This window comes from Diadema antillarum, unplaced genomic scaffold, assembly GCF_040938485.1.
Source record: "Diadema antillarum isolate AM-2024a unplaced genomic scaffold, OU_Dant_1.0 scf00000015, whole genome shotgun sequence".
Lineage (NCBI taxonomy): Eukaryota > Metazoa > Echinodermata > Echinoidea > Diadematoida > Diadematidae > Diadema > Diadema antillarum.
This window is the reverse complement of record NW_027270904.1, coordinates 678,435-697,500: the sequence shown is the minus strand read 5'-3', so window position 1 is coordinate 697,500 and position 19,066 is coordinate 678,435. Positions and strand designations below refer to the sequence as shown.

Here is a 19,066-nt window from a genome sequence, read left to right as displayed (position 1 = left end):
ACAAAAGCAATCTGAACTTATCGTATGAATATTCTAGTTGTGTGCATGGCCGGCGGAACCTGGGGGGGGGGGATTGCTCGCTCCCCTCCCCACTTTTTTTTTGCACCATAGAAAGGAATACATAAGGTGTCACCACTTTGCCCCCCCCCCCCCACCTTTTTCCACCCCGGAAGTGCGTAAGTGGCACTAGAAAGAAATGGATAGAGACATTGAAGTATTTTTGCGCTGAAGACTTTTTTTTCTGTCAGCTGAAGAAACCCGAAAGTGCCCCCCCCCCCCACACACACACACACTTTTGAAAATGCTCCGTCGGCCCCGGTGTGTACGTATGTACTTCCATAAACAAATTCATATGCTTGCACATAAATGAAAGACAGAGCTGGTGCAAGATATTTTCTGCCATCTCAACATTCTATCTTTAGTAGTTACTAGATAAATTTCCTTTCTCTAAAGAGGCTGATTGTGAACACCGGTAGCGAAGATCGCGAGTGTTACAGAAGGACATTAACCAGGGCCCTATTGCATAGAAGCGGGAAAGTGGATCTCTGCCACCTCCCTGTAAAGTGTGGTACCTTTATGATGATAAATCTGAAATCAGTGGTAACTATGGCAACACTATTCCTTAGCCACCTAAAGGCAAAATCACTGATAGTTATTCACTGATTGCAGAGTTCCCGAGTTATTGTAAAGTTACCAACGTTTTAGGCGACGTGGCCCAGAGGAGTTCCAAAAGACATGTGACGCGAATTCACACACGTAAAGTCCAGTTTAGCCAGAAATTGGCACATTTTAGTCAATCGAAAAGACAAGCAGGGTAATAATCAGTATAGTAGGAAATGATACGAACTACAGCACTCGGCACTCCTGAGGGCGCTGTTTATCGTTGCTGGTCAGGTGAGTGCAGACGGATCATGTCCCTTCCGGATGGCGAGTGGACTGGCCGGACACGTGTATAATCACCTCCTTTCTCGTATTTGACAATTTGTACATTCATTTCTTCATTCAAGTTTTCAATTTACTTGTAAACTGTGGAATATGAAACAGTAAAAACAAACGAGAACCGATAGCATATTTTGGTGGCATGCGTAGTCATACTACTGTTAACTATTTGGGAATGGGAAGTTTACATACCTTATCAAGGGCGGTGAGTTAGCTCAGTCGATAGCGCGTCTGCCTCATGATCCAAAGGACCCGAGTTCGATTCCCGAGTCCCACTGAGCAATGATGTGTGTAATCATACAGTCCCCTCTAGTAAGAGGCAAAACACTCTGCCCCTCGGATAAGACATAAAATGGAGGTCCCGTATATGAGAGAGTCACAATTATTCATTAACGTAAATTAAGATCCCGCTTTATTCATTCATTACAAAGAGCAGGGTGTCCCGTATATGAGAGAGTCACAATTCATTAACGTAAATTAAGATCCCGCTTTATTCATTCATTACAAAGAGCAGGGTGTTTAACCCGGCGAAGTGGTCCCGCCTAGCATACCCCATGAAAGACCAGCCATTGCAGCTGAATAGATGGAAATCGAAGCCATCAACAAAGACCAAATAAGACAGGGTACTAATTCTCTCCATACTACTATATGGAGCAGAGACATGGACACTCAGGAAAGAAAACGAAAACCGCCTAATAGCTTTTGAAATGACATGTCTGCGGAAAATAAGTGGTTTAACACGAATGGATAGAACAAGGAACACCACAATAAGGAATCAATCATATATAACAAGAACGGTATTAAATACAATCTCCCAAAGACGATTACGATATTTTGGACATCTAAAACCTATGCCGGTAGCACGCCTTCCTAAATTAGCTATGGAGGGAAGAATCTCTGGTAAGAGACCACAAGGAAGACCACCCAAGAGATGGACACACTGTGTAAAAACAGACTGTAGGCATGGTAGGAGCAAAAAAAAAACACAAACAAACAAACATTTATGCTTACCAGTAGAAGCCAGCCATCAGAATTCTCGCCAGCAACCGCCAAGAAGCGGATGCCACCACTCAACCCTTTGTTGGTCGGGAGTGAAAGGCATAGGTCAAGGTAGGTCAAGATGATGGAAATGAAACAAACAAATCATTCTATGGTCATCAAATTTTGTGAATGACCATGTCTTGAGGCAGCCATCACCAGAATGGAATGTGGTGGTCAGGTGTTTTCGGCCATCTAAAACAACGAAGGATCTGTGAAGTGTGGTCAGTTGGGACTTGCCCACTTCCCAATAAAAGACCATTGGGTTGATTTTCAGACTTTAAGAAGGGAATTGGAAAATGACATCGGGGATCTATCTTGTATCTTTTAACATTATCAGCAGAGTCGGAGTGAATTTAATGATATTGCTCGTATAAGGGCCACCAAGTACATTTTCTTAAAAAGTTGTTGCCCGACATGTGGCCTCGCTATTAACGTCGAGTCTTGTTGTAGGTGTAGTTCAAGATCACAAGAAGGGCAAAACCCCAAATATACATCATGAAGGGAAAGACAGCATAAATAATAAAGCAAGAACTCTAGTTACAGCCCGTCAACCATCGTTATAGCGCCATCTCCCTGCTTCTTTGAGACAGGCCGACAATTATGGATGGATTTTTTTTTTTTTTTTTTTTTTGGTCAAGTGGCCACTATGAATATAAATTAGAAACAAATGTCGCTATGTTTTAAAGTATTTTATACTCACAACCTCACAAGTGAAATTTACCCACAAGTCCTCTTCGGAAACATATACCCAAAATAAACTCATCAATACATAGCTACCCTATCCGTCAACAATTATAACTGACATTGAATGAGACATGTAGAAATCTGAAGCTTTCGTACACAACCGATATTAAATCTCAATTCGGTACATGGTTGGATATCAGTTGTTGGATTTTCAAGTTGATGCAAAATCTTACTTCCAAAACGATTAGTTAACAACTCAATAGTACTTGAAAATGTGACTTCTTCACAAGAAAAGTTAAAATACAGGCCTATCTTTATAATTATATATTTGTACGTGTATTTTAAATATATTAAGATATACATGCGTGTGTGTGTGTGTTTGTATGTAGGTGAAAGTCAAAGCACATGTATATGTTATGTGTCATTTTGTCAGGCGAAATTACATTGTAAGCTATACAGGTCAGTTTACGCATGCCCATATCTATTACACCATATCAATATACGAGCAACAGCGTCTCCACATAGGAAAGATTATGTCAAAATATTAATATATGAATGTAACGCCTTTTCCATTGCTTATACTGCATGCATGTAAACCCATGATTTGTAGTCATGGTAAATAGTGTATTTGACATTTTGCGCTATTTCAACGATATCTCTGCTTTCTGCGACTTTCTCTCAGTAAGTTTGTTAATAGGCACAGAAAGCAAAAAATACCAAATCAATACGAATATCACGGAAGCGTTTTCAAGTACGGACCTGAACGGATGTTGTTCACTACGCCACTACTGTACCTTACTGGAATGAAAAAAAAAAAAAAAAAAAATATATATATATATATATATATTGAAAACAGACATTGGGTTTATTGGATAAAATAAGATTTCGTTGGAGACATCAGTTTTTAAAGCGCAAAACATCCTTTTCCTCAGTGTGTATTTCTTCTTCTTTTTCATTAAAGGAAAAATCCAGTCCAAATATAAGTTAGCATGATAAGAAAGAGTAAAATATTACGAGTTCAACGGTAAACTTTTGATCAAAATCGGGTCAAAAATAAGGAAGTTATAACATTTTGAAGTTTCGCTAATTTTTGGACGGTCAATATGATTATGCAAATAGCAAAGTGAGCATGTCATACCCTCAAAACTTGACATGTAGTTTGTACATACAATTTTTTAATTTTCCAATTTTTCATTCAAACGCAATTATGCCCCACCAAGCAGGCTCAAATCCTGGTATATCCAACTGATCACTATTCTGAAGTTATTCATTCAGGAGTAACATCATGTTTCAGACTTCAATGACAGAAACATTGAATTTTCGTTTTTGTTTTTTGTTTTTTGTACAGGGTCAATGGAAAATTGTGAGGTTATGACATGGTTAGCTTACTCATTTGCATATTCATATCCACTGTACAAGAACTGTTTTGCAGAAATTAGGAAAATTTCAAAATGTCATAACTTCCTTATTTTTCATCCGATTTCAGTCAAATTTTTACCGTTGAACTCGTAAGATTTTACTTTTTTTATCTCACATTTGGACTGGATTTCCCCTTTAACAAGATATTCATTTCAGAGTGTATGATACTTCCTTCTGTCTTTTTAAAGGGAAGGTAAACCCAAAGAGCAATGTGGATTGAGTGAAAGCAGCAACATTAGTAGAACACATCAGTGAAAGTTTGAGGAAAATCGGACAATCGATGCAAAAGTTATGAATTTTTAAAGTTTTGGTGTTGGAACCGCTGGATGAGGAGACTACTAGAGGATATGACGTATGAGTGGACAACAATACAAAGAAAATATAAAGGAAATTCAACAAAAATTCACTTTTCTAGAATTATGAAAGAGCAGTGGACCAACCGCTTTCAGAAAGCAGGGGGAATAATTGCTACCCTTAACATATGTCAATATCAAGTTGATGGAATTTGTAATTTTCATGAAAAATGGATTTTTGTAGTATTTTCTTTATATTTTCTTGGTATTGTTGTCCACTCATACGTCATAACCTCTAGTAGTCTCCTCATCCAGCGGTTCCAACACCAAAACTTTAAAAATTCATAACTTTTGCATCGATTGTCCGATTTTCTTCAAACTTTCACTGATGTGTTCTACTAATGTTGCTGCTTTCACTCAATCCACATTGTTCTTGGGGTTTATCTTCCCTTTAAGTATATATTCAGTCTCACTAAGTATTAAGTGGTTTAATCAAACTTGTTAATAGCATTAAGAGATAGGATACCTTAAAAACCTGCATTCATTGCCGATTTTTCTTTTATTTTTATGTTGCATTATTTAACTGGAGTCAACTCAACTAAAACCATTTATTCTTTGTCAGAGTATACTGTTGTATTTTGGGGTGATTTTTTTTTTTTGCTTCTTTTTTTGGAGGGTATTTTTGTGGTGTACGTTTTAGTCAAACAAACTAAAACTGAAACTGAAACTTCAAACTGAAACAAAGGAATTTTGAAAAGATGATCATTCAATATAGTACTGTAGCGGACATAACGTGGTGATGAACTCGTTTCCTAGAGATTCTAAAATCCCCAGAAACTCTATACAGAATTCACCGGGTTACCGTATACTCAATTGGTCAATATACACTGGAACGGGGTCAACAAACTATAACTGATCCCTCAAAGAGATGTATTTGAATCGGTGACACGACTTTTTTTTTTTTTTTTTAGGGGGGGGGGATGTCCTGCGACAATTGCTCCGGTCTTATTTTCTCCAAGGACTTAGGGTTAGGGTTCGGGTGGTGATAGGGTTTTAGATTTGGTTTGATGTGAGGATTAGGATTAGGATTAGGGTTAAGTCTGTGGGTACAATCTATGTAGATAGTTCATGGGAGTAATAGTCGTAGGAGCAAATGCTATGGAACCATTTGAATCTTGCTAACCTATTAAATTACAAATGAAGACTACAATGCCCGTGAAAACTAAGGGTGGGTGAGGGTTACCAGTGATCCTTGCCCCCCTCCCCTTCTCCCCCTCTCCCCCTCTCCCCCTCCCACTCGACAAAACGTTCTGTGCCCCTGGGCTGAGATTGCTTTCATTTCTAATTGTTATACATCCTACGAAAAAAAAAATACAGCTATGCAGAATGGATGCATATACAATACATTCTGCTTTGCCACTGACACTGTCCACAAGGATGGGGGAAAAAAAGAAGCAAACAAACACAGCACAGGGGGGCGCTGCTTTCAGTCTGATTTGTGCATGCATGCATATTCATGAGTATGTTAATGAACTGATCTTTCTTCCTCGTGTCTTTTTGTTTTCCTGCTTCCTCCTCCTCGTCCCCATCCCACCTCGGGCGGGCGGGCTCGCTGTCACTTCATCGCGTGGATGCCTGCCTCATCGTCTGCCCGTGTACCGCTGCCCATTCGTTTACGTGTGCTGGCTGGCTGGCTGACGAACACGTCCCATTTTCACGCGAATGCGACAAAAACAACAACTACCCCCGACCCGGGATAAAAGCAGTCGTCTGCGAGCACGGCGAGAAAACGAGGGGAGTGTCTGATCATTCAGCTACGACAGGTCGTCGAATGCAAAGCTGTCGAGACGAGCAAGAAACGGCGCTCGTTCTATCTCCAAAAGAGCGCCAATGCTGGGGCAGGCCGAAAGGTAAGTGCTCAATATCACGGCTCTGATTTGGGGTGTGTTTATCTCAATCTTTGCATTTCCAGTGATTTTACAAATCGTGTGAATTGCTGCAAACGTAGACAGATGGGTTCCTCCAGTGGCACCTTTGTATGCGAGTGTATAGGTTTGGTAAAACGAAACGAGAGAGTAACCAGATATTTGACGCCCGTCTCCTTTTTAAGGAATGATTAAACTCTCAGTGTTTGCATTTTAATTACTGAAGACATCGTTATCCACAGAAGACAGCTCGTGGGATGTGTGTATCGTTCGCGCGTGCGTGCGGTGTATTATTAGTATCCGTTTGTTAGCCGTTCTTTAGGTCGGCGCACAACACAAAGCTCTGATTGCGTGCCCGTATGCTAGCACATATGTCATGCACAAAATAGAATTATGAATGTCCGAATTCTGTCCTCTGTAAGCATGTTACTCGAAACGTTTTGTCTTATCCTGTGTGCGCTCGTTCTTATCCTATGTGCGTTCGTGTATGACTATGAGTGTGATTATATGTGGCGTGCATGTGTGTGTACGTATGTGTGTGAGTATGTATGTTTTATGGGTGAGTGTGTACAGGCCCTATAACATACGTATGAAAGCATATATATATCAATGTCATCGCTTTGCCTTTGAATTAGATTTTTTTTTTTTTACTTCCTTATTAAAGAAAGGACTTTATTTCTGCGCTTTCTGTAAATGATATTTGATATGTTTCGGCAAAATATTGACATAAACTTCATTAACAGCAGGCAGAGACAAATGTAACGAAGTACAGAAATAACAAACGATAACTGGAAACAAATTCAAATACATAAATAAACCTGAGTTGATCGTTCACTATGGAAGAACAGATATCGGTATTTATGATAGCCAGAAGGTGCAAATGACCGCCATAATAACATTACTTGAAGAAATTCCCAACCTTGATAATGACTAAAAGAGGGATGTATGAATCATAAATCCTGCTTGAGGTCCCGTGCAGAAAATATGATAAAGTGCAAGTGGTGCTTGTGCGTGCACGTGTTAGTGCAATGAGGATGCACTCGAGCATTACTACATTGTATGACCAGCATTAGTCATAATAAAATTAATCAATCAAATTACATTGCGACAAAATAAGCTTCTTATAAAAAGAGACTGATTCAAATGACAATACAGAATATAATACAAGATTTTACATTCTCAGGAATTAGGGTATTCCAGATATCCCGACCGTTACGAAGTCGAATTGATTTCTGAGCTAATGGGAGCTTTGGCTTGCTTGGATGAAAATCTTGAGAACGATAGCTTGGGTATGGATAAATAATGTTTATTAGTAATCAAGACCATTTGAAAAAGGGGAGCAAATTATGGACGTGTTTATACATGAATATATCGTTTGTTATAGCAAGTGAATGTCATGAATGAATTGACATAACGAAGGATCATACAGTCTGAGCAAAGAAGAAGAAGAAGAACAAGAAGAGGAAGAAAAAGAAGAAGAAGAAAGAAAAAAGAAGAGGAAGAAGAAGATTGAGGGCAATTTCGAAGGGCTTCTTTTTTCCTGAAGGAGAGATTCGAGTCTTCAGAGAGCAGCCGTGTGTGCCCCGCCCCTTCATCCTCATTGTCAAGTCCTTATGGGGACTTGAAGCCATGGGTCCTGTGGATGATTTCTAGTTAGCAGCCATAAGTCAGTATCCATTGCTTCTATGGCGGCAGTTTAAAACAAAACAAAATTGAATTCTAGCTATTCAATGCTTATTTCGGTCTATAACACATTCTTCCAGACATGATTATTATCCCCTTCGGCACGGCTCAGAAAACATGCAACAACAATAGAAACTGATTCTATGCTCGCAAGTCCCCCTATACTCAAACGAGACCCTGACTGGTTTTATGTACATTGCACTTTCTCTATGGAGAGATCGAATTGCTTGTATCATTTTACTCAATGTCCTGAAGCTAATGCTGTTAACCTCAGCCCCTTTTTAAGTAGTTGCATATTTTCATAATGAAGTCGTTGGTTTTCTCTCATCTTTCCAAGATCCTAGATACGGTATTATTTCCACGAATTAATTATGTTTTCACCTTCAATGCTCAATTATGGCAGAAGATCAGTTAATAATGTATACACATGCATTGGCAACTGAATGTGATATCAGCGTTGTAAATTGTAATTATACACCATTCCATATAATGCCTATATATGACACTTTGCAATAATACTGGAGCCGGGAAATTTATGTTTTGATTTCATACAATATATCAGACAGCCAATTCTTATCACTATCACTCAAAGAAAAACTGTGTCTTGCATGGATTTTTCCGTGTTCGATTGGTGTATAATGTAAAAATGGCGGGAGATGCGTCAAGCACTAAATATAATATCATGTGCATAAAAGACCAACTAGACAGTAAGTCCTTGATTTCATTGTTGAAAGTTGCCCGTCGGATGATTATCGCAAACACATGTCAGTTCATCCAGTATGGAAAGCTGCTCTTAAGAGTGACCAGGTATAAAAGTATAATTATCCTAAATTATATTATGATTGTAATATTACAATTATAATTTATATTATGATGATAATAATAATTATGATTTAAATCAAACAACTTTAATTTGAATCATGATAAGACATACACTACGATATCTGACCCGCGACATGGACAGTACTAGCCTGTCAGGACATAGTTACCTGAAGGTGGCTGGAGAAGGACAATTATTTACCAGGACAAAGTAGTCCGCCCGTAAGGGATATCTGCTCACCATGAGAGACAGTTCCAGGACATCTGACCCGAGTGGCAAGGGCTACTATAGACTCCCAGACAATATTAGGCCTACTGCAAGGCGGTTGACCCGTAAAGAAACAGCTTTGTCTTGGACTATTGGCCTCAGGAGCAATAGGCCTACTATTATTAAGGAATAATACACGTCTGCGATTCTGACCGACCCATTGAGGGCAGCTGCTCATCGGGACAATTATTATGGGATAGATTGCTCCCCAACAGACCCCTGCTGGACTGTCGACTCGTATTTACAGGAAAAGTACCCCCCCCCCCTCCCCATGAGGACAGTTATCACCAAAAAAAAAAAAAATGCTTGCCCTCCGAATACATCCACTCCCCCGGACATGTGCACCTGAGGAAGTTAATGCCCATTCTAGGGAATCTTGTGCTGTCCATTTAACAACAATCGGAAGTACTTATAGCACAGTGATCGTCGGTATGTATTTGTCTCATTGTGGACAGCTACCCACTTACCATGACAACCCCTGTACCTGACTCATTATGGACAGTTATTCACCAGGACAGTGATCCCTGATATCTCACTCATTGTAAACAGATACAACGACAATAATGCCAAGTCTAAAATTAATACTCAGCATGTCACTGACAATCAATTCTCTGACAAATATCCTTACAAGATTTGTGGATAATTGTCCTGGACTTATTTTTTCAGGAAGATACCTTTCGGTATCAGGTAGATAGTTGGTTTTGAAAGGCATGGAGTTAGTAACGGGGGTATTCCTCGTTCTATCCATCTTCTATTAGTACACACTTACTACATGTTTATCTTCCGTGTGTAGTGGCGATGTCTCTGACTGCTAAACCTACACCACAGTACAATATAGGGAAGATCAGATCACGAACGTATACAGTAACGATATAGAGTGACATCGCACGTTTGAAGTGTTTAACCACACCTGCTGTGGTGACCTGTTCAAGGAAGTCAAAATCGATACAATTTGTAGCGCCTGATGTTGACGATGAGTTTTTAAATCTGTATAAAAATGACGTGAGTTTGTAATTGTTTTTGTGACGCCAGTATATTGTGGTTTTCTTCTTTTTTTATCCATGTTGTTCACTCCTTGCCACATTACTGAGTGTTTTCTTGCCAACCAGGAACTTCCTTGGCTAAATTCTGGAGAAATTACAGATATTTACACATAGGTGCAGAGGGTGAAGTGGTAAGAGCTACTTAGAATACAATTCGGCAGCACAACCCCATACAAAAAAGAAAAAAAAAGGAAAAATTACTATAAAACCACAGCAAGCCATTGAACTCGATATTGTTCAGTGCCGCTTTCGCCATACTGATAGTAGCAAATGGGAGAACGAGAAATATTATTTCAACTCGCCTTTTTGTTAGTGAAAAGATTCATTTCGTCGAATGAAAATGACAGCTGCTAATAAGCAACAGCAAGTGATCGTACTTTGAAGTTCGACTATAGTTAGAAAGACCCCGGTAGATATTCCAGTGACTTAACATTATCGATCGAAATTAGGTAGCTTTTTCATTTTGTGGCAAATATTTAACGCAATTATTCTTTGTTCTAATGCATATAAATCATAAGGCGAATTTGTATCCTTCAGGCAAAACGAAAAGAGTATATTCACTTTACCCAATGTTTCATATCCGCACGTCGCATGAGGACACGGGGTATGATTATCCAGCTTTCTCGATGAAGGCTATATATTGACGAGGTGAAAAGGAAATATATATACCTACTCATCCATGTTCAGCAGCTAATTTCATTATGAATTTTATAGTACAAACTTCCTGTAATTACTAATTGTATATTGAGAATAGACAGATTTCCTGCGTCACCTTTGTTCCTTATTCCTATGACCACTGACGGGGATGAAGAAATTAGAATGTAATTATCCCGAGTATTCCTCACTATTTCTCAATATCAACGTCACGTGTTGATCGCTTCAGTTTTGGCTTTTTTTTTTTTTTTTACTTCTTGAGGAACGAGCACAGTGACGAATGAGAGACAAAATTTTCAAGTAATAAGAGAGACTGAATACTGTAAGAACAATCCATTTAAAAGGATAGTTCTGGGTGTTATTATTGATTTAAAAAGAAAAAAAGACATGACGTGGTAGCAACAGGGATATGGAAATTCCCCTCCCTGGTAGAAAAATGCGTATCACCATGGTTATTCGAGAGTATGAGAAGAAAGAAAAATATGTGCGTGATCGCCATCATAACAAACAGAGCTGGACTTGGATGGCGGCCCGAACAAAGATAAACATGAAATGAGTATTCGCATAGATATACAGCTACAAAACTTTGGCATAAGCATATTGAACACATTGAAAGGTTACCGGAACACTATGTGCCAGGATATTTCTTACGTACATGTATAGGCGAGCTTAGGGAGGTTAGTGTGTGATTGTGTGTGTCAGTGGTTTGTCATTGCGTGTACATAAATTTCTTAGTTAATGTTTAATAAATGCGTGTGTGAGAGTGTGTGTGTGTGTGTCAATAGTGCAAGATAGGGCAAGTGTAATTGAAGCTGTACATTCTTCTATACAAGTCATGGACCAATGAAGAGGCATGATAGATACATGACATGTGTCATTAACGCGATAAGAATCGAAACTAAAAGCAAACACACAAGGCGCAGCGTTTTTTTGTCTCGACATGAGAGATATCCTCTTCCTATTTTGAATGTTGATATAACGACCAAGCAGTTTTGCGTTATGTATATACACAATAATCACTTCTCACTTATAATGCATGTACTGAGCCCAAAATGGCTTGTCAATCAAGCCACACATCGGCTTGACCCCCCTCCCCCCAACAAAACAACAACCGAAATGACATCAAACAAACAGACAAGGAGCAGACGAAAAACGAAAGATGACACTCGTTAACATAATTATTGTATCGTATATCGTCTGTTTGTAATCCCGAGCAGTTATTTTTTAAAGTCAAAACACTGCAGAAATAGACGACTTAAACGCATGATTTACAATTTGCAGATGAAACAAAAACCCAGCGTTAGTGCTTCAAAATAGTTCTAAAATGTGAGTTAGGGATTGAAACAACCAATGTAAGAATTCGAATCCGTATAATTAAGTATTGTTAAATACACAAAATGTGAACAATAGTTATGATAAGAATGCTTCCAGACCAAACCGTCTACAGTTATGGTTTATTGAGAAAAATATTGATATCTCCTTATATTTTAGGCTTTATTGCAAAAATTTCATATGGTAGGATGTTTTGTGATACAACAGACCTACTAACACATATCCATCAAGTGTGATTTTTTTGCATTTTTTAAATCATTACTCCCGAATGTAAACTGGACCTTTAAGTAGGCCTAAACGTACTTATCGTGAAGAGACCAAGTGAGTGACCGCAGTGACGATAATTATATCGAGAATCATAATTAAAAATTCGCGACCGTAATCCATACAGCAGACGATCGAAAGTCGGCTGTTTGCTTGATCGATTCAGCATAAATGCAAAGAAACGAATCCCTGTGATTGTCACATGATTTACTTTGTGAATGTCACATGATTTACTTTGTGATTATCACGTGATTGTCACCTCCAACAAGAAAATGGGTGAAACTTAATTGTGAAGTTTTTTCGACCTGCATACTGCCAATTATTAGCTACCGATTCGAAAGTTTATATCATATTACTCTACGGCTCGAACCGGGTAGATACGGTTTTAATTCCTTATGGACCCGGTTCGAAATCCGGCCGTGTGTGACTGCAGCATAAATTCTATTACATAACACTTCGTACAAGCTTTCAGAGGGTTAGCATATTCCTGCGTGCTTTGGCAGAGAGATCACACCAAGGAAATTCAAAGTCTTTTGTTATGATAATGAGTTTGGCACCCCAGTCCCTATAAATAGCAGGTATTCCCACTATTCGACATCTTTTCTTCGTGTGTTCGGCAGAGAGTTAGCTTGCACAGTGCAACTGTGCGTTATAAGCTTCGCTTACTGATCTTTTTCGACGTGTGACAAACCTGAGTGATACAGAAGACAACGGTTCACAGCCGCCGGTAACGGGGCTGTATATCAGGTAGAGCTGCGGTCTAATCTTTCGGCGCAGAAGAGTGAGATTCAACGTTTATCGGCCCAATTATCTCGCTTTATGGATGCACAACCTCTGAGCCAGCCCGCCATGCGCTGCATGCGGGAGCACTTCAGACTGGCTCCTTCGCGGTGTGACCGCGAAGTTGATTTACTGAGCACTTTGTGGAGTCAATCAGCCAGAATTCTGCAACCACTCACCTGCTCAGCTCCGACCCGAAGGCGGAGTTCGAGAGCTTAGTGCAGGAAGCACAGCCCGTGGGAGGCAGTGCAAACGCCGCTTCGGCGACCAGCTCATAGAGCTGGAAGCAGACAATTTGTATGAAGGCCCTGAGGAATTCGGCCTCGCAGTTTCTGATGGATTGACCGCTCAGCTGACAAGGCGGTCACATTGCCCCCGTGAAAGGAGAGCGTGGAAAAAAGAATCCATACACTCTTTATGACAGTACATGACGCCCTCGACGCCCCCTTTCGGTGTGTGCACCGAGAGTCGAGGAGCAAATGTGCACCTCGATCCCCGGGAAAACCGTCCAGCTGACAGAAGTGCAAAAGACGGTGATTCAGTGAATGTTCCCTTTAGTAAATGCTAAAATCACCCGGGAGCTGCAGACAGCAGCTAGGGAGCAACGGTCAGTCCATTCAGCCCCCGTTGCTTGACTGGCGGTCAACGGAGTTACTCTGTGCGGTAACATCCTCGTATGAGATGAACATGAGACCCGAGAGGAGCTCAAACTTGCTTTCAATCAGAAGTACAGGGGCATAATAATTTATGCAGTAGATCGATCTCCATAGGGAAAACGCTATTTGAGAAAGACTTGCAAACAACATGAAAAATGCTGGCGAGTCGCCCCTCGTGCGTGGGCCAAAAAGTCACCTTCTCCGACCGACCGCGTCGTCGGTCGTTCGGTAGCACGCGGATAGAACATACCGTCGTATTTTCCAGCAACGCACCATCTAATGTAGAAAAACTAGTAAGTCCCCGTTTACATGCGGGACGACTCAGATTTTTCAAAGAGACGTGGTCTCTCATTATTTCTGATCCCTGGATTTCAGACACTATTTGTTGTTACAAGATCTTATTTGACGGTTATCCCAACAAAAATTATTCCTCCTCAATTACTACTGTCGGAGGAAGAAAATGCGGCAATTAATTTGGAATTTCTTTCGTTGTTAACCAGAAAGGGGCAACATCAGAAATTTCCCCAGGGGAAGTTTCATTTCTGTCCACTATATTCACAGTTCCAAAGAAAACCGAGGATCTGAGATCCTTCATTGATTTGAAAAAATCTGAACTCGTTCGTTCAGTATGAGCATTTCAAGATGGAAATTTTTCGAAATGTTAAAGAAATCCTAATCAATGCAATCCGACTACTTAACGTCACTGGATCTCAAGGATGCATATTTTTCCATTCCTATTCATGAAGATTATCAAAGTATTTGTTCTACGTGGAATGGTCGTTTTTATTGTCTTACTTGCTTACCCTCTGGATTAAGTTCAGCGCCAAGGGTATTTACTAAAGGAATGAAACCCGTTATTGCTTCTCTTAGAAGCAGAGGCATGAGAATAATGATTTATTTGGACGATATTTTAATTGTTTGCCCGCTCTAAAGAGGAGAGTATTGCTAACACGAACTGTGTTTTGGATTTACTGGCATCATTGGGATTGTCATTAAATTTGGGAAGTCACAACATCTCCGACCTACTCAGGCTTTAATTTGGTGGCGAGCCATCTAGACGAAAAAAAAAATTGACAAGATAAGGAATCTTGGGCATCCTATTTTGTCGTCTCCCTCGACAAAAATTCGAGATTAAGCAAAGTTCATTGGTTTCTTTCTTCTCCATTTGACCCCGTACCGGCGGGTCGTTGGCATTATCGTGTTCTAGAGTCGTGCAGAACCAAAGCAGTGCAAGAATCAGGTGGTAATTTTGATGCATCTCTTTAATTCAATAAACAATATTGCCATTGAAGAAATTCGTTGGTGGCTTCCCTTGCCATGCAAGGAATTTGGGTCCTGCATCGACATTCCTGTCATCCATTGACAATATTCGTACAGATGCCAGCACCTCAAGATGGGGTACACTCTGTGTAAATGATAATTCCTTTGCTCAAGGTGTCTGGTCTCGAGAGGAAGCTAATCTGCATATCAATGCGCTAGAATTACTGGCTATTCATCGAGGCCTTGCCTCCCTGTGCGACACCTCCCATAAGCAACACATTCATATTAAATCAGATAACAGTGCAGCTGTCAGTTACGTCAGGAAAATGAGTGGTAGTATTCCATTACTTAATAAGTTGTCATATGACATTTGGGCGTGGTCGCTGGGTCGCTGCTCTTGGCTATCTGTTTCCCACTTGGCTGGTGTTGCTCATATAGAAGCAGATAATTAATCTATCTCGGAGAGATATGAAGAATTAAATTAGTCTTCGTCCTGATATATATTTTCGTTGCTCTTATCTATACCTTCCTTCAGACCCGAAATTGATCTTTTCGCATCCAGTGCCAATAGGAAATTGGTTACGTACTTGTCTTGGGAACAAGACCTCTAAGGCTGTCGATGCCTTTTCAATATCATGGGAATTTTTACATCCCTACTATGTTTTTCCTCCACTTTGTTTTTGCCTACTTTCCAGGGTCCTTCCCAAGTCCACTGGGACAATATCAACTGCCAGAGAGCAGTCTCGATCACCCCCTTTGTGGAGGACACAATCGTGGCTCCCGCTCACCCGCGATCCTGGCAGCCCTACCCCTCCTACCAGGGGACTGCCTGGTTCCCCTTCCCATTCCAATGCCCGAGCTGAGGTTACTCGCCTGACCCAGGGAGATATCTCTTCCCACCTCCCTGCCTGACCTATCTCAGCGAACGTTGGCGAGCATTAGGAATTTCAGAGCACACTTCCGAGCTCATCGCAAATTCATGGCACAACACCAAAAAACATTATAACTCAGCTTGAAAGCAGCGGATTAGTTGATGCCGCAGACAATCGCTTGAGCCATTTAGTTCATCTATCACCAATATCGTAATGTTTGTCTGACCAGCATGTGTTAGGAAATATACAGTAAGGTAGATTCGTATCGATCAGCCTTGTCATCTGTGCTGCCCTCTTCTGACGGGTTTTCCGTGGGAAAGCACCCGTTTGTAGTACCTGTGTTGAAAGGTAGAACCTCCCAAACCACGGGACAACACCACATTTCTTAAGTTTCTCAATTATGTTCATTAGGTAATTATGCAAGACTGTTACTTCTAAGCGAGAATTTGATTTCCCTGGCGACTCTTGTTTCAACACAGAGATTGCAGACTCTGAGTTTTTTGGACATTACATAATGTCAATTCCTAATGACAGTACAGTCTTTCAAGTGGTTGAGTTATTGAAAACAACTACAGAAGAAGGGTACTGCCAACCAATCTATTAAATTGTCTTCTTTCCTCACAAACGAGAAGTTGTGTGTTTTATGAGTGCTCATGGAGTACTTAAGTCGAAAAGAACCCTTGCGTCAGGTTCACGGTGTGACTAAACTTTTTATTTCTACTAGAAAACCTCACAAAGAAGTAATCACTACTACCCTGTCTAGGTGGTAAAAAGGGCACATTGAATAAGCAGGCATAGATACATCGGTTTTCTGCTCACATTTACCGCAGTGCCTCGAGTACTGCAGCTTTTAATCAAGGCGTTACCATTGAGGAGTTGCCAATGCCAAAACCTTTCGAGATTTTTATTTTAAGCCAGTTCAAGAAGCAAAATTCGCTTCAACCATTCTCAGCTCATCTTCACAAGTTATAAGGAAGATGGGGGACACGATACGTATGTAACTCACAGAAGTTGTCAAAACTATACTGTTCTTTCCTCCTTGTGATCATGTGTTCATACGGAACATACACCTTGTCATGGTACTACTCAGATTGCTCATGAATAAAATTTGACCTGTCATGAACGCCCATGTGCAGCAGTTTTTTGTTTCATTTGCCTGAAATATATCTCAATTGACAGTTTCTGCGTATTACTTTGAAGATGCTAACCCTCTGAAAGCTTGTACGAAGTGTTATGTAATAGAATTCCTAAATTATGCGAATAATATTATGAAGTATAATTAGAATTCTATTAATAACAATGAAGTACAAGATGAAGAGGGTCCCACCCAACGCGTTGCGGGTTCATAACATATTGTTTGTTAACCCTCCCTCTCTCTTCTCGTCACAGAAACTGTCAACTCATTTGCCATACTACCTGCGGTCGCAACTTCCGTGACCAGGCTCATTACTTTACTGTCTGGCTTCATGCCTGTAAGATATATATGACTGATCCGGATGAATGATTGTTGATACGTATTCTGTTCAATGTTAGTGGAGACTGACGTTGAGTGATCGTGTGAATGTTTGGATACTGCCTCGTATACTTTAAAAAGATGTCGAATAGTGGGAATACCTGCTATTTATAGGGACTGGGGTGCCAAACTCATTATCATAACAAAAGACTTTGAATTTCCTTGGTGTGATCTCTCTGCCAAAGCACGCAGGAATATGCTAACCCTCTGAAAGCTTGTACTTCATTGTTATTAATAGAATTCTAATTATACTTCATAATATTATTCGCATAATTTAGGAATTACCTTCCATTCCGGGACTAATCCGGCTCATTTTCACCCGGATCAAATCCGTTTTGTGACCCGGCCGTGTGTGACTGTAGCATTAGGTTGATCGACAGCGTATGATTTCTAATATCGTGCAGTTTTGGTTGAGACCCACACTTTGTTACGATCGCTTTGTTTTACTTTGTTTTTTGGATGTTTCAGTCATTCCAAACCCGATTTTCATCAAATAAACTTTGAATTTCTCTTAAAATGGTATGCTCTGTATTATAAGTGTTTTCTTGGTATCTCGCAAAAAGTTAAAAGCCCAATTCTCATCTCCACCAATACTGTACCATCCCTTTAACGACCCCTTGTCCTTTTATCATTGTTATCATTATTTATGCGATTTCTTTACAAGACACTTTTCATGCCAGGTTGCTGTGGCCAGCATGCAACTTGTTATTCTGTTTCACCATCGTTACAAGACTCGCACATGAGTGACAGTACTTCAGGCATGATAACCGGAAGCTTGTTTTCATTTTGATATCATCTGCTTCGCTCTTATGTGAGGATCCTTGAAATCCAGACATTAATCTGACCATGCCGCGGGATACACTGCAAAACGCCTGATGAGGCCCATTTACACTTGCTTGGAAAAATCGCGACATTTGGGTGTAAGTTGCTAAGCAACTACACCCAAACGCCCTCGAAACATCGCCAGAAAAATCGCCAGCCGGAGTGCGATTTTTTGAAACATCGCGAAGTTTGAGGCGAAGTTAGCGAGTGTAAACCCAAGTTGCAGAAATATCGCGATTTTTCATCACGTGACTTTCGGTCTCGGATTGCAACGGGAGTTTACGCGCGCTCCCGATCCCTCTTTGGAACGTGTAGAGAGTACGTCGGTCACTGGCCAGAGTACTAGTACACGGTGTAGACAGCTGTGTACAGGTCTAAACGGCCGATCCTCGATCGGCTCATAGTCTCTCACCTCCATCTCCCTGATGAAACTAGTACGTGAAAACTACTACTATTAGCAAACCTGAAGTTCTCCAACCACGTATCATCACCCAAAGACGACTTAACAAAATAATGTTCTCCCAGAAATGCGTTGATTCAGATTGTGAGAGAGCCCGTACTGCTCTCGATATACGCCGTTTGTGGAATACTAGTACAGGAGTACGTAACAAGTGTGAGTTCTTGCTGTCGCCTGATAAAATACCAGTCCTAACTTCCAAGTCCTACTTCTCACTTTCGTCATCTCGGCAAAATTTCATGATCCTCCTGAATGCTGCTGTAGATGAAGTTTTACACACCTACTACGTATGTGATCTAATATAGCAAGCTATATAGTTTTACCGTAAGTATAACAGTCTCG

At 40.4% G+C, this 19,066-nt stretch overlaps 1 protein-coding gene across 1 annotated transcript in view; it reads left to right on the top strand.

Moving 5' to 3' along the window:
- Positions 1-19,066, top strand: part of LOC139723598 (uncharacterized) — a 71,802-nt gene that overhangs the window by 33,040 nt on the left and 19,696 nt on the right. Inside the window, exon 3 of the mRNA XM_071634833.1 lies at positions 6,143-6,286. Coding sequence (XP_071490934.1) covers positions 6,143-6,286 — 144 coding nt within the window. The remainder of the gene's footprint in view (positions 1-6,142; positions 6,287-19,066) is intronic.